The sequence below is a fragment of the Tyto alba genome, unplaced genomic scaffold (genome assembly GCF_018691265.1).
Source record: "Tyto alba isolate M040663 unplaced genomic scaffold, T.alba_DEE_v4.0 Super-Scaffold_20000042, whole genome shotgun sequence".
In the NCBI taxonomy this organism is placed as follows: domain Eukaryota; kingdom Metazoa; phylum Chordata; class Aves; order Strigiformes; family Tytonidae; genus Tyto; species Tyto alba.
Genome location: NW_024881293.1, coordinates 4,866,161 through 4,882,698, shown reverse-complemented (window position 1 = coordinate 4,882,698; position 16,538 = coordinate 4,866,161). Strand labels below are relative to the sequence as shown.

Below are 16,538 nucleotides of genomic sequence, written 5' to 3'. Positions count from 1 at the left end.
AAAGAAACAGATCTAAGATGGAGGTTGCAAATTCACTTTCAACATGGTTAACACTGTGCCAAACACCCTTGCTAAAAGCCAAAGCTATCACTGAATTTTTTCAGTAATACTGTGACAAGACTGACAGGCAAACATCTGCAACAGTCCGCGATAAAGGTTAATCACAGCTCATGTTGTCAGGATACACCTCATCTTTGATAAATGAGGGAAGATCTCTGAGTTTTCTTTTCTCCTGTAGGATCACAACTGATCTAGGGGCAAGAAGCCTATTCTTAGGCCCCCTTCCAAATGACTAAACATATCATTCAAGGCACATACACATTCATCTAATTCTCGGTCTACTTAATAGTCACAAGTCAATTCCACCCTGTGGCCACAGTGACAGCTGTCCAACTCACTCCCTGCAAAACAGCTTTAAAGCAGGGTATGACTATGCAGAGGTAGGTATCCCTGCTGCTCAGTCTCCCCCAAAGTAACTCCAAGTCACACTTTGTTAGGTTGTTTGATGCTTTTATTTACCACATGTAAAAACACTACTACTTCTGTTTACAGGTACCTCTTGCTGCACTGCAAGTCACACAGCTCCAAACATTGAAGACCAAACAGGCAGAAAAAGGAATTAAAGTGTTTATGCCCAGTCATGAGGTCATGGTCCCAGAGGGTGTTTAACACAAAGAACCCCCCCAGGGACTGTTCTATGAAAGCAGTAGAGCATTACAAGTAACAGATTGGAGTTGGTGAAAACACTAGGTGAAGGAATCAACTAAGGGGGAAGAGGACCTGCAAACTGGTCTTTTTCCTTCAGCTGCCCTTATCTTTCTAGTACAGGTAATTGTGATCTAAGTAGATGCCTAGTGCTTTAAACCAGAACAGGGGTTGACCAATCCACACAGCTTAGTGGATACAAGGGTTCCTGAAGTTCCTTCCAGCAAAACGGGCCTTGCTGCCAAGCTCCTCTTCAATTCTGATGGAAAACAAAGAGAGTGCTGGGTGTGAGCAGACAGTGTAGAACTCTGGCATTAGCACAGCTGCTGGCCTTACATAAATCACCTCATCTACCCGGTACTAAAGATACTGCCAGTCACAAGCCAGTCCCCACCAAGCAAATTCAATTATCAACATTCAACTGCACTGGTCAGTGTAACCCATCTCCCATAACTTTGCCCAAATATTTTAAACGTTTGCACAAGGGAATAGCATCATGCAGACAGAAGGACAAGGTCTCGTATACAGTATCAGAGGATGCTTTGTATGATGTTCCCCTTTAGTGTGTCTCTTACAGGTATCATGCATCCAATTTACCCTTCACCTCTGCAAGCACTGCACCAGCCCAAAAGCACCTCTGCCACCGCCAGCTCACGTCCTTAAACCGCAGGGTGTTTGAGATGCTCTGAGCTGCACCCCAAATGCCTTAGTGGAGCATCCACTCTGTGTCAGGCTTAGCCCTCAACCCTTTTACCCCTTGAGAGTCTCACCTCAGCAGCTGGTTGTACTTGGCTAGACGCTCAGATCGGCAAGGGGCACCAGTTTTGATCTGAAACAGAAAACAGAGACTTAGTAAAGATGTATAGCAGACATAAGGCCACAGATGCCAACACAAAAACTACTCTATTCTGTTGAGCAGTAAGCATGATCGCAAGCTTTATTTCTGTATCAGCTTCTAAATATCTGCATACTCTAACAGCACAGGGCTTCGAAGCCATACTGTTCATTTGCCAACAACTTCAGTATCAGAAAATCCCAATATGTCCACTAGAGTTGCTTAAGATTTTTTTAAATTAGTGGTTAAAAGGTGAGTTAACACGAGATAACATGCTCCCTTGTCACACCATTAGACATATCAGCTTCCTACATACAGAAACAGCAAATACGCATGCCTTAAGTCAGAGCAGATCCCATCTGGAGTGCAGCATGGCTTCATCACTGTATTACCTTATCAAGCAAAAAGGCAAACTACAGAAGCTACAGATACCAACCTGGCCAGTGCAGAGACCAACGACCAGATCAGCAATAAAGGTGTCTTCTGTTTCTCCAGAGCGATGACTCACCATCACGCCCCAGCCATTGGACTGGGCAAGCTTGCAGCTAGAAGAGATGAACAGATAAGGCCCCGTACCATCCCTACCTGCTTAGCAGCCTTTGCTCAAGCAATGCTGCCAAGCGGCAAGCATTCCTCACTTTGGCAAGACAGACCTTTGGTACACATTAGGGTTCAGATCGTGTGACAATGCAGTGATAAAGAGCTGCTTTTACACATGTTTAGACCGAGTGAAGGTGTTTATGTGCCTATATGACTTCAAGACCACAAAGGTACATGTTTACTTGTCAGCATCCTCCATTAGCTAACAAAAATCAGGTAGCTAACGATATCACAGATGCCCAATCAATGGATTTCTATTCCACTAGCTCTGGTCTATATGCTGACCTCCCTCAGTCAGGCAATCCCCCTCCCTGGCGTAGTCAAGAGGGGAGAACTTACGCTTGCAGGGACTCGGTCACAGAGCCAATCTGGTTGACCTTAAGGAGGAGACAGTTGCAGGCTTTCTCCTCCACAGCCTTGGCAATACGCTTTGGATTGGTCACAGTCAGATCATCACCAACCACCTGGATACCAACACTGCCAGTGAACTTCTTCCAGGCAGCCCAGTCATCCTGGTCAAATGGGTCTTCAATGGACACCACTGTAGAGGGACAGAAGCAGCTTTAAGACAATGCCACCCTGAAAGGTCTTTCAAAAGCGTGGTACCAAAGTGCTGTAGCCAAGTACTACCAAGCCACAGTGAACATTCCTAAGACTCCTAAAAGACTAGCTGTTTGTTCTGATCTTGATCCCTCTTATAAGGGAGGCTGCATCCTAGCTCTTTCCTTCAGCAATCAACCCCTATTCACCACCACTACTGTGCTTCTTGTTGATGAACAACTTACCAGGGTAGTTCTTAACAAAGCCCTTGTACAGGTCAGCCAGCTGATCAGGAGAAATATATCTGCTGGGATCATCAGGGGATTTGAAGTCCAGGTCATACTTTCCATCACGGTAGAACTCTGAGGCAGCCACATCCATGCCAATGACCACCTTTTCAGAGTAGCCAGCCTTGCTGATCGCAGTCTTCAGCAATTCCAGAGCTGAAACATAGTAAAGTATTTCTGAGTTCCCTACAAGCACCTTAACTCAAAAGCTATTCATTAACCTACAACAGCACATTCGCTTGGCAAAGGATCTCCATTACCCACTACAGAAAGCCTAAAGGCCACATAGAAAAGGTTCTTAAAATCTCCCACTTCTGAACTGACTGGAACAAGATATTACTTTAATACTGCTTTTAGCTTGTTAATACCCTTGAGACACCATTATGGGATTCATAATCTCTTCAGACAGGACTACATGCCAGCCCAGAAAGCTTAATACTAGATGATACTACATCCTCTTTCAGCTTTATGCATGTGGGCAGGAAGCAGTGACTGCACTTTAATCCCTTTTAGCTCCAGATCAGGTGTTGACTGTAGAAGTGGTAAGCATCCAAACCCTGACAGGCAATGTGATACATAGCTTGCTTCCCTGCAGGCACCATCTCTTTTTATCTAGCCATTCTCCACTTGCACATTTATAAGCAGAATAGGGAATAGAACTACTCAGTCAGCGTCTCTGGATACTACCCATTATGCTACCCTGTTTGGCAGAGTCCAAACAAGGAAATTCAGTATGGTCACAACCAGGAAGAGTCTCCAATCACATCAGACTCAAAGCCAAGCAGCAGCTGGATCAGTCAGGCCTTTTACAGTAGGAAGCTTAGATCAAGTGGTTTTGTGTGGTTTGGTTTGGCTTTTTTGTTTTGTTTTTTTTAAAGATTTTAATGTAGTACAAACTGCAAAAAGCAGCTGCTGACAGCAACACAAATTCCTTGCACTGTAACAGTCATTCAAGGTCATCTTCACCAATGTCTGCTAGGGTACAAACCTAGCAAGAGCTGCACATGACTATGGGATTTCAAGGTACCCCAATTTCTGGTGCTGGCTCAGTATTTTCAGTGTCAGAAAAGGCAGTGGAGTTCAGAGGCTACTTTCAAAAATAATACAACACCTTTAAATTAACAAGCAACTTTGTTCTAGTATTCTACTGGCTTGTTAGCAGCTCCATTTCTGCAAGAGGCAGAAAAACAGCTCTTTTAGTACAGTTTTTGTAGGAATATCTATTTCACTTCCCACAAGACAAACTGCCTCCCTCCCCCACAAGTTTCTCAGCAGAATTGTTTGGCTGTGGAAGCAGCAAATGCCTCAACTTCCCAGGCAAGCCTTTATTCACTCCCACATTGCCAGGCATAATTCAAACTATCTTCCTCCCTTGTCAGCAGAAAAACAACTCCACCAACCTCTGACTACTGAGAAACCTGCAATGCATGCAGACATTCCCACACCACTTCTCAACTGCAAGGGGTTAAGAATCCCTTAAGCTGCTACAGGAATGAAACAGTAATGAAGCTCTTAAGTCAAAACCATCATGTCAAGCTGCATAAACTGGTGTCCAAGGGACTAGCTCTGCACTCCTATACTGGACCACACCAGTATAACATCTTGAAAATTTTGTAAGAATAAGAAGCAGAGCAAAGAAACAGAAGCAAGTCCAATAACCTACTGATCATGCTTCCCATTCATACAGGACAGGCATGGTCTTCAGACAAAGTTGGGTTGGATGGGACTTTGACCAACCTGGTCTAGTGGAAGGCATTCCTGCCTGTGGTAGGGGGGGTTGAAACCAGATGATCTTTAAGGTCCCTTCCAACCCAAACTATTCTATGATTCTTTCTCTGGCTATCAGTTATACCTCTGCCCACACTCAGCTCATTCTTACCTTCTTTATTTTCCAGGATGTTGGGGGCAAAGCCACCCTCATCACCCACATTGGTTGCATCCTTGCCATACTTCTCCTTGATTACATTCTTCAGATTGTGATACACCTCTGCACCAATGCGCATTGCCTCCTTGAAGCTGTCAGCACCCACCGGGAGGATCATGAACTCCTGCATAGCCAGCTTATTGCCAGCATGGGAACCACCATTGATGACATTGAAAGCCTTGGAGTAAGCAAAAAAGAAACATCAAGTTAGAGTGTTTCAGAGTAGACTGGTAAGAGCATTGTTAAGACTCTTAATTCTCCAGAAACTTAATTCAAGACCAGAAGACAGGAAGCACCTGGTTAGATCAAGTCTTTAACTTGCCCTATGAAGAGACTTACAGGAACTGGAAGAATGACTTCGGCATTTCCAGCAAGGTCAGCAATGTGGCGGTACAAAGGGACACCCTTCTCGGCAGCACCAGCCTTGCATACAGCCAGAGATACACCCAAGATGGCATTGGCACCAAATTTGGCTGAAATGAGAAGAAATTGTTTACAAAAGTGTTACGGAAGTGCACAGCATATGCCATGCACTGACCATGGTTTCTGATAAGGTAAGCTAGAATTCTATGAACCAATCTTTATCTTTTCATGACTCACGGCAATAAGGCACCCACTTACATTTGTTCTCAGATCCATCCATTTCCAGCATCAGTTTGTCAATCTTCTCTTGCTCCAGAACATTGACATTCTGCAGAAGGAAGCAAGCAAATCACTGCTTGACACCAAACGCAGCTCTACAAATTCTCAACTACCCACTGCATTTTTATTTCCCTGGTAGGCATCAAGACTTGCTTAACAGCAACTACCAACAGTAGAAGAGACTTTTCTTGTCCTTATCACAGAGAAGCATCTTCTGGTCACTTCAAGCAGACCAAGTCTGACAGATGAGTTGGACACATCAAAAGCTTGTTTTGTTCTTCCCATTCAGAACTGTAAGGCTATCACGTCCCTTGACTTCCTGACATGTGTACTGCTATCTGCCTGGCACAGCATAGGAGAGCCCCAGTTTACACCTCCTGCCCCTTTAGCACATGCTGAGATGATCAGCTTCCTCACAACACACATCCATTTGTACGTTTTTATATGATGTCTGGAATTGTTACTAAGAATGTGCAATCACTTTATACATTATCACTTAGTTCTGCACCATTCTTTCTAGCTAGGGCTTAGTGCCCACAAAGTGCACAGGAATCTTACTCAAGCACACTTGACTCAGATCCCCTTCCAAATTAGCCAGCTTAGATAAAAACACAGTGCCTCACCATCATCCAGCCACCCTTCTAAGCATAAAGCAGTTTGTATCTTCACTGCACACCACTTAAGTTCCCAAGTGCTTAAGTATTTCTGCACACTGCAATGCTAGGCTGTTAGAGATCGTTTTGACTAAAGCATTAGATATGGAGTCATTAAGTACAGCAATTGCTGTGGGCCAGTTTGTTGACATGCACTCCAATACACACAATAACACACACACACCCTCCATGTAATACAGTTACTGTAACTGTCTCTAGAGAGACAACCCATCAGTTAGGACACACCGGACAGGCATTAGCTGATGTTAGCAGAAGACAGATTGCTCCTACCTTGCTAATCAGTGCAGGTGCAATTGTTTTATTGATGTGCTCAACAGCTTTTGAGACACCTGGAAAGAACAAGCAAATCAGACCCTGGTCAACCACACTGGTTACATAGGAATTAGTAGGTGATCTCAGTAACAATAGAAATCTAAAGAATACCACCTCATGCTGTTCAAACCCCAATCCAACCTGAGCTTATAGCCAAATCTGAACATTATTTATTGAGGTAATCTTGACTGAATCAAAGTTGCATGAAGTAAGCATTGTCTAGGAATGCCTGCTGCAATGTTAGTTTGCAAGACCATGCACTGGAGAAATATATCCAAGTGACAAGGTTGCACTAAAAGCACATCCATTACCTGTGTACACAATGCTGTCCCCAGGAACTCGTTAACATATTTAACAGCTCTGGATACACCTGACAGAAGCGAAATGGACAAGAGAATCAAGGAAGAGATGAAGACTCACAGCCAAAACACAGGCAGCCATGCAAGAAAAAGAAAATGACACAAATAGGTAAACAGACCTACAAGTCAGCAAGTGTTTGATACTGAGCAGCAGACTAGAAACAGAAGGATTCAAAGGATAGAGGAAACTGTGCATTAGTCAGCAAGGCTGTAATTGGTCTTTCCACCCAGGTTTCCATGCTATTGAAAACACCACCGTGGACCCAAACTGAAGCGGCTGAATGACAGCATTTAGAAAAGGTGTTAGGACAGGTAACTCCTATCCATTTGTAGAATGGATAACAGGAAAGAAAAAGGTTTCCCCAGAAATGAAGCATGCAACGGCTCAGGCATTTCATTATCTGCTCTTCTTTTGTACCATTGCTAAAGCAGCACTTGATACAGTGCTGAAGTACACTGTCTCTGTACCTGGATGCAGGCACAGAAATGGACTGCTCCTGGCTTCAGACAGGGAATAAAGCATGAACACACCACCACCCTTTTAATCTAGGTGGACACACTATTGCATAAGCCAGCAGTTCCAGTACAAACCTGCTTCCTCCCCATAAGCAGAGACCATCATTAAACAGCTACCAGCATCAGCCTATGGAACACTGTCATCCCTGTGCAGTGTTTCAGGACTACCAAAGACCTTAGTGCTTCAGAACTGGTAAATGCTAATTAAGTGTGCCCTGAACCACATTAATTGCCTTTTAAACTGTCTAAATCTGTAGATTCATATTACAAAAGACCTATCAGCTATCTGCAACTCATCTCATTTAGTGATTATTTTTTCACAGTGCATATTATTCACCAGCTGGCAAAAACCTTCAGCTGTGATAGCCTGTTGTGGAAGCTCAGACTACTGTCCAGTGAAGTGCCCTGAAGAACTGTCTGTAGGATCAGAGTTAACAGGTCTAAGCACACACACATTTAGCACACCGAGGCCAAGTATAAATGTACTTGTCTCAGGGAAAACTGCCCAAAGTAAACAGCACAAGCTCTTCAGCTCTTTGGGACATTCAGTCATCTGGGACTTTATTCCATGTTAGAGTAGTAACAACCATGAACCTTCTCAAAGCTCTCCAACTGAGTAGTTATCCGTTCTCAACTGCTCTTTCTTAATAGGCACAAAATATTTCCACTTCCTTTCACCTGACTGGCAGAAAAGTTGGGTAACAGTAACTTTTGGCTGAGAGAGAGAATTAAGATGATTGCATATACTTGGAAGGCATCACCAACACTTTTAGAGCAACAAGCTAAAAAGGAGTCCTGAGTGTCCAAGCTCTCAGAATAGTCATAAGAATTACTATTAGGATGTTTATTAGGTAATGACATCTTGTACACGGCTATTCATTTTCCCCCATACTTGTTCCCAAGCCAGTCTGGTGACTGCTGTGTTTAATTTCCTTCCAGAACATACAATCAGTCCCCAGACAACTAAAACATTATGCTACTAACAAACTTCAGCTTTTTGTCTATCATTATGGGTAGTCTGGATACTTCAGTAGTTTTACCTATTATGTAGTCTGAAACCAAGTATCTTCCATGATTACCAATGTAAAGCTGCAGGTTAGCTGTGCTCAGCAGTTGGCGTAAGCCTCAGGTTCAGGATTTAACACGCTGAAATCTAAGGAGTCTAAGTGCCAGAGCAGATACATTTAACAGTTCTTTGAAAGTTTGATCTATGAAGAGATCTTGCAACTAGCTGCAGTATCACCAAGGCTTTTGGAGCAGGTTGTTTAGATGCTATTACAACACACTCCTAAAGCACTCTGTACTCTGACATGCACCAACAAGCAGGGCAATAGGAGCCGTGTAATAAAATGTGTTGGGGCATACTGTACTAGACAGTATCACCTAGCTGGCATGCCCGAGCTCCATGTACCCACCTATGGAAGTACAGTTATCACCACCACTGCGTAGCTGGGCTGCTGGAGGCAGGTGCTCTCCACACTGACCCACAGAAAATCCAGCAGTCTGTGCTTTACCTCTGCCCCAGCCACACAGCCTATATGCGGTATGCATTGCCATCATCCTACTGTTCATCTCCATTGCTTTAGCTTAATTGCTATGCCTTGGACAGAACATGGTTTCTGCTACCTGTGTCCTCTGCCAAAATCTAGCACAAACATAGGCAGCAACACAGCCACTAACAGGCCAACCTGGGTACCAAAATTCCGGTTTACCTTTCCCCATGTAGCGTGTCTTGTCATTGTCACGAAGCTCCAGAGCTTCATAGATTCCTGTTGAGGCACCGCTGGGAACAGCAGCTCTGAACAGACCTGTTCACAACAGAAAAAACTGTCTTAGCACATTCAACCCACAAAATTTTCTCCACCCATACACCATCCCAGCCTACCACATACTTCCAACCCTGGAGATAGGAGAGTTGATCTCTAAACCACATCTCTCAAGATCACTGTATAAGCGAGCAGAGAGCTGTCTGCTCCTTTACAGCAGCACCAATTCATCAGTGTCTCCCTCATACTGATCAACAGCAAGCTGACTCGCTCATTCCATTCCACTCTGCATTTCAAGTGCTTAACTTAAAGTCATCCATTCCTATTCCAAAGAAGTAGCTTTATTCACTGAACCTACTTTTGAGCTCTGTCTGGCAGCCAAGCTCTTAAATTCTTCTAAGATATGATATAAAACGGACAATTAGGAGACCTATTTTGTTAATACGAGTTCTGAGCTCTTCCAACAATGGCACAGCCACCCAGACAGCCCATTCCTCCAGCCAAGGGTGCTGAACTTTGAGCAAATCAGTACACTGGAGTCTGTTCTGCCTGTGGTTCAAGATGTCAGTCTCCAGTCTTTCCCTTACCCCACTACAGCCATGAGCTTAGTAGGGGTAATCTCATTAAATGACTGCACTAATCTTTTGAGACAGAAAAATCAGCTATTTAGTTAGTGTATTACAGCTATTGTGTTTGCTCATTCCACCAAACCACACTGGTATGTGTTTGCACAATGCTTTTGTCACATCCTATCAGATGTGGGATGAACTACTAACAAACCAAGGGAAAGTCCTGTAATAATTAAAAACATAAGGTGTTATATGTGAAAACCCAATTAGACAAGTTTAGTCATGCCTGAGTACTTACACAGAAGAAACCATTACCCAAGTTTCAACTCTGCAGCAGAACACTGTTTCGTTACACAAAGCGACTGCTAGATAAATCACAAATTCAACTTCAAGTGCAATCATAGAGTTTAGGGAACACTGAAAACTATTAGCAGCTGCTTAAGGACAGGAACAAACACCTCGCTAACTCTGAGTTTGTAAGTGCTATCCCAGTTTACACTTGGGACAAGGGGATGAAGAAGGCAGGTTTGGATTAACACTTGTACAATTTAAACTGTAAGAAGCTGAACACCTAAAAAAACCCTTCACTGTCCAGGCCAGTAACTTGAGCTCAGCAAATTCATCCCAGTAGAATGAGGTAGAGGTTTTCCCTTCAAGTCCCACAGCAAGCTCAGCAACATGTTGGATGCATGGAGGAAAGAGTGAGCACAATCCACGGCTAAAACAGGACAGTTTGTCTACTTCTGAGTGACTCTTCAGTTCTATCAGATACAAGAAATAAACATCTACAGCTAAGGACTCACCTTTGTTGGTGAAGAGGTCTACCTCAACAGTGGGATTCCCACGAGAGTCAAAGATTTCACGGGCATGGATCTTGAGAATAGACATCTTTAATACCTGAAAAAATAATATAGCATTAATCACAGAACAGTTTGGGTTGGAAGAGACCTTCAAAGATCATCTAGTTCAACAGCCCAGCCATGGGCAGGGACATCTTTCACTGGATCAGGTTGCTCAAAGTATTGTCCAACCTAACTGTGAACACTTCCAATGACAGGGCACCTACAACCTCTCTGGGCAACTTCCTCCAGTGTCTCATCATAAATTTCTTCCTTATACCCAAACTAAATCTACCCTCTTTCAGATTAAAACTTTCAGTTTTAACATGTACATCAATTTTCTTCAAGCATAGCTCTGTGCAGTCAATTTTTTTTTTTAAACGCAAAGGGCAAACTTAACACCTCGCCTTCCTTGCCTCTCCCTCCTGAACAGTTTATAGCCATTGATGGCAGCACTCCAGTCGTGTGATTCATCCCACCAAGTTTCAGTGATAGCAGTTAGATCACAGCTTTCCAGGTGCACAGGAGCTTTCACCTCCTCCTGTTTGTTACCCATGCTGCATGCATCGGTACAGACACCTTACAAGCCTCAATTCCTCTAAAGCATTTCACAACTGTTTCCCTGTTGGTTCCTAATATCAGCAGTCCCTGACTCTTCTTTGTTACTCTAAACTTCATCTCTTTCTCCCCACTAAGTCTAGTTTAAAGCTCTCCTTGTAAGTCTGGCCAGCTTGTTGGCAAAAATGCTCTTGCCCCACTGGATCAGGTGAATCTTATCAGCTCTCAAAAGACACAGCTTCTCAAAGGTTGATCCACAATCATAGAAGCCAAAATCCAGATTATGGTGCCAGCCAGACAGCCAAACAATCACCTGTTGAATTCATCTCCTCCCTCTTGAACCCCTTTCTCTGAGTGGAAGGACAGAGAACACTACCTGTGCTCCTCAACCTTTTAACATAGCTCCAAGGGCCATAGTTTCTTTTCACGTTTCTAATTTATCTAATTGCAGTACCATTAGACCCTACACAGAACAGTATGAGCACACTGTATTTTCTAGGGTTCACCAGGCTTGGCAGCCTCTCAGTCATGTCATGAATGCAAGCTTCTGGTAGGGCAGCAAACCTCTCTAGATAGACTGTCTGAATGGAAATCAAGTGCTTCAGTGCCTCTCAGTAAGGGATCTCTAATTACTAATACTTTACATGCTTCTCTGGTGGCACCAGTTCTAACAGGGGTGGGTGGTTGGATCAACTTTACATGGTTTGCTTTTCCTGGATCCCATCTATTACTCATGCTCTCAATTCTTCAACCCCTGAGCATCATGCCTGTTACACAGGAGCCTTTCAGAGGACTGGGGAAGATTCTGCCAGATCAAGTGGCAACAATGGTCCAGTCTCCATCTCACCTCTCCCTGTTTCCATGCCCTGGTTGCTGGCGCTCCCTCGGGGCTTCCAGCAGCCTGAACTGGCCACAGGCATAGCTGGCACCACCCAACCTTCAATCATCCCTCATGAGACCTGTCACCTCTCCCACCTACCCAAGGGTAAAGAAACCCCCTCAGACACTCTCCCCTGGGACCTCACAATCCTCACACACCTCTTAGCATGCAGCAATTGCTACTGCAAGCATCTGCTGAATATTTATAACTTGTAGTAACCCCTGTAGTCATGAGAACAGTTCAAAAACATCCCTTCACAGTATTTCAACAGGGAAAACTTATCATACTTGGTGAGTTATAGCGTTGTATGTTGAGAGGACAAATCTCAACCTAGGTAGGAAGAACAGCCTAAAACTACAAGCCTTGTTTCCAGAGCAATCTAAGGGAACATTACCTCACCACATAAGAGCAGCCAAACAATCCTAATACAGAGTACCTCTTCTGCTAGTTAGAATTCTTTTTGATAAAAGACTAAAGTGCAACAGTTCTTAGTATGCACAACAGCTGGTCAGAGCCAAATATAACCTATCTTGAAATAGAAACAGACAGTCACAGCTCTAATGAAGAACTTGCATTAATAGTTACACCCTGTCTTGAGTATTTACAGTAACTGCTTTTCCTCTTAAAAGGAAGAAAAAAAAAAAAATCACTACAATCTTTTGAATACCTCCTTTTTCTCCCTTTTCACATATCGATATGCTTTTCCTTAAGAAAACTGCAGTAACAAATGCCTTATATAAGCTCAACTACATTTTCAAAATCAAGTCATACAAATGCATTTAAGCCAACGACAGGCACCAAAGCCAGCTCATCTGCGGAGAGGAAAGTTCAAGCTCAGAAACAGAACTATCTGGAAGCTGTCTTTTTGGCAAGCCAGTGTGGGTGGCAACCCTGTTTACAGAAACGGTCATGAATCTCTCCGCATTTACGGCAAAGTTAAGAAAACAGTGCCTTCAAAATACTGCTGATTGTACGGAGTGCGTGTTGGGGGAGGGAGGAGGTTTAGCTTCATATATTCATTCCTCCTCCACATGTTAAAAACACAGGTAGCCATTTAGTTTGTCCCCCTGGCTTTAAAGTGTCCCTTCCACTTGGTCTGCCTCTAAGCAGCATACTGTATAAGGCAGCTCAAAGATTCTGCATACTGCCTGCTTTACAGTAAGACTCACACACTGACTGATGATATGACTAACCCAAAAAGCAAGACAACTTAATTCAAGCTGGCCTTAATGTTGCCACTAAAGTTCAAATCAGTAAATATGCAAGCTAGAAATAAATCCCTTCAACTCTCCAGTTATCAGTCCCATCCATGCTAACGCTTATCTCCCTGCACTTGCACTGAATAATGGTTAATAGTAAGAACCCCCATTTATCTGAAAAAGGCTTTCAGAGCTTTAGGCTAGCACCTGCTATGTCTTACTTTCATTTTCAAAACCATAGCTTTATGACAAAAGATTACGCTCCTTATTCTTTGAAAGCACAACCAGCTCACAGGAAGTCTCAGTGCAATGCAAGAACTGTTTCTTCACCTTTACAAAGAAGGTGGCACTTCGGGAATACACACTGCAACATCTTCCACTGGTGTTTGACAGGATTCAAGTGTCCTTGACAAACGACCTCTCCAGCAGCCCCTCCCTTTCCTTTAGAAGGAGGCATTTCACAGCATACCGACATTCCAGAAATTCCTCACACTTTTTTGGCTCGTTTTGCAAACCCCCTCACTTCTGTGTTCAAGCAACACCTTTCCCACTGAGCTACTCCTGGGTAAAAATCTGATGCTATTTAGCTCATCGCAAGCTGAGCATTACGTGTTCTGCCTCAAACAAATCAGTCAACTCATCCAAAAAGTGAGAGTTAGACCATGCACATGTCTAGCTGTGGAAATTCTAACTGAACACGGGAGAGCTCAGCAGCAGCACTGCCTGCCCCAGACCTTTGTACTTTGTGATGGTGGTAGCCAAACATGCAAATGCCAGAGAGGTATTTAATGCATGCATTGCCTTAAACCTTTTTTTTTTGTACTATGATCTGCTGGCAAGGTCAGTGTCTCCCTTTAGGAGAAGAACCACGCACACTAGCTTTCCTGGCCTTCCCAGGAACACATGTTATTACCTACTTCAAGGCCAAGTTACAGCCCATTGATAGTTCTGAGTACTAGCCTCACTAGCAACTAATGCAAGAAATCACCACTTACTCCCTATCTGATCCTGTGCTCTACACAGGGAATGCAGTACTCCACACAAATGTGGACTATGCCAACTTAATTTCCATAGGTTTTCTTTACAGCCAGCTTGACCACCAAATGATGTACTTGGGAGCTACCCTGCAGCCATATCTATCTTAAGACAGGGTTAAGACTAAACAGTACAAGGATCTGAATAGACATTAAAAACCAACAGTAACTTTTGGCCATTAAAAAAACTATCCTAGTCAGTATCCTGCCATACAGTTATCAGTGGATGCCTTACATGTCACTTGAAGGTCCTTTAAGACTGCAAGTCTCATACCATCAGCACTGGAAAAAAAAAAAGCCTACTGCTCATTAGTCCTTAGACCTCACCATATTAGATCCTAACACATCAATTCTACTGCTGAAGCACTCCTAAAAACTGGACAAACATGGAACAACCAGGGCACCTTCCAACCCTACTCCCTTGTGTCCCCCATTGCATTAATACACCTCCATGCTCTGCAACACAAGGCAATGTGTTTCAAATAGTGCCTGGCACAGGATAAGTCACAGACACGTTGAACTACTTTCTCTCTCATTATTTAATAAGATGGAGGCCTGAAACTGCAACGCCTCAATCTGTGGGTTTGGATGACAAATTTCACTACTTCCTGCCAGGTTCTGAAAGTCCTAGCCCTGCCCTGTGACTCAGCAGCCAAGTAACGGAACAGGAGAAAGACCAAAATCCTCTTCGGCAACCCTGCACGAGGCAAGCTGGTTAAGAGGCAGTTTTTCTTCCAAACCTGAACATCCAGGGATGCACATCAAGTTGTCACGTGTTGCTGCCCACAAGCACTGCCTTGAGATAACTAGTACTTAATTAAGCCCACTGGGAGAGCTAAGGCACACAGATTTGAGTGCTGAAACCAAACATTAAATATTTGAGATGCGAAGCCGAAGGACATCCACTGCCACTAAAGAGGGGAAGGTCCAAATCACGACACGCAATCCGAGAGCGACTGTTAATGATTAAAAGAAATAGGTTAAACGCTGCTTTTGAAAAAAGCCTTGACCCACCACGCTCCCCGGAAGATGCTTCCCCACGCTGCTGAGGGGGCTGTGGCTTCCCCCCACCCCCGCGATGCGGCTGGCGAGCTACGTGGCGGGAAGCACGCCCACAGCAGCCAGCACCCCCTCAAAGAGCGCTTGGGCCCGGTTTGGCCCTCAGGCAGCGTCCGCGGGGGCTTCAGAGCCCGGGGAGGCCGAGTTAGGGGAAAGGGGAGGCCGCGGCCCCACCAGGCCCTCTCGCCCCACGCACAACCGCGACGGGGATGGGCCGCTGAGGCCACGCACAGCAAGCAAGGCAGAAAAGAAACCACGTCGCCGCCACACTCACCTCCGGCCCGGCAGCCCCGCTGCACTCCGCTCCGCCGCCGCCTCACCTCGGACTGGGACCGAGCGACTGCGCGGCCGCCGGGGTATAGCCCACCCCATGCAGATGAGCGGCCCGCCTCCCGCCTCCCATTGGTCCCCTCAACTCCTTCGCCGCCCTCCCATTGGCCGCCTCCGCCTCGCGCCAGAGGCGGGCTGGGGTGCGTGCGCTACGTGCCGCGGCGGCCCGCTCGGCTCCCTCCCCTCCCCCCCGCCTCCCCCCCGTTTCGCCTCGTGGAAAATCCCAGCGCGGGCGGCACCACCCCCCCCCCCCCCAATCCCCATGGTGGCGCGTCCCACGCGTGGATCCGGGGAGAAGATGGCGGCTTCCCGGGGGCGTGGGGGGGCCCGTGGTGGTTTTCCTCCTTGTGTGGCAAACCCTTGCACCAGCGACATCCACACAGGGCTTTGCTGCGGGGCCCTTTGTGCGCGGCCGTGCACGTGGGTTACGAGTGGCTTTGCCCGTCCCTGCGTACACGTTGGGGGGGAGGCGGGGGGGAGAGAAGGACTTGCAACGTGTTTGTTGTCGCGGGCGCTGGAAGCTGAGCCTGGTTTCTGCCACGATTCTGCAACCTGAGTGCTGAAATCCCATCCCTGCCTGTGGGAGGAACGGGACAGCCATGCTTTCCCATGAGGAGGGTGTAGAAACGGGGACTAAAGCCATCTCGGAGGCTGCATGCTGACAGTAGGAAGGCTGGGAAGAGAGGCGTGTGTTTATTAGTTCTAGGAAGTGGTTAATTACAAATACAATAAATCTTTACTTTGATTTTGAAGTGAATAACTGTTACACATCCAGAGGTGCAGAAGGAGCGCTCATGCAGTCAGTTATGACACCTCAGATCCTAGTGTGCCAACAGGAACAAAAACTTTTTCAAACATTTTGCCTGGATCTGCACAAGGGCCTCTGATACCCCAAGACATGTGCTTGAAG

At 45.3% G+C, this 16,538-nt stretch overlaps 1 protein-coding gene across 1 annotated transcript; it reads right to left on the bottom strand.

The window, feature by feature from the left end:
* Positions 1-493: 493 nt before the first annotated feature.
* Positions 494-15,697, bottom strand: ENO1 (enolase 1). Its single transcript, XM_033007584.1, has 12 exons — positions 15,573-15,697; positions 10,533-10,626; positions 9,107-9,202; positions 6,478-6,536; positions 5,513-5,582; positions 5,231-5,364; positions 4,847-5,069; positions 2,926-3,123; positions 2,480-2,681; positions 1,977-2,085; positions 1,476-1,534; positions 494-964 (listed from the first exon to the last, which is right to left on the bottom strand). Exons 2-12 carry the CDS (start codon positions 10,615-10,617, stop codon positions 895-897), a joined length of 1,305 nt encoding a protein of 434 aa, XP_032863475.1. The 5' UTR covers positions 10,618-10,626; positions 15,573-15,697; the 3' UTR covers positions 494-894.
* Between the last annotated feature and the right edge of the window lie 841 nt (positions 15,698-16,538).

Bases quoted from the DNA above. Each gene is read 5' to 3' on its own strand.
- ENO1 (XM_033007584.1), bottom strand. From the start codon at position 10,617: ATGTCTATTCTCAAGATCCATGCCCGTGAAATCTTTGACTCTCGTGGG. The intron at 2,682-2,925 runs GTAAGTTGTTCA...GTCCCTCTACAG, and splicing joins CTTTGTTAAGAACTACCCTG to TGGTGTCCATTGAAGACCCA. The intron at 965-1,475 runs GTGAGACTCTCA...GTTTTCCATCAG, and splicing joins AAGTACAACCAGCTGCTGAG to AATTGAAGAGGAGCTTGGCA.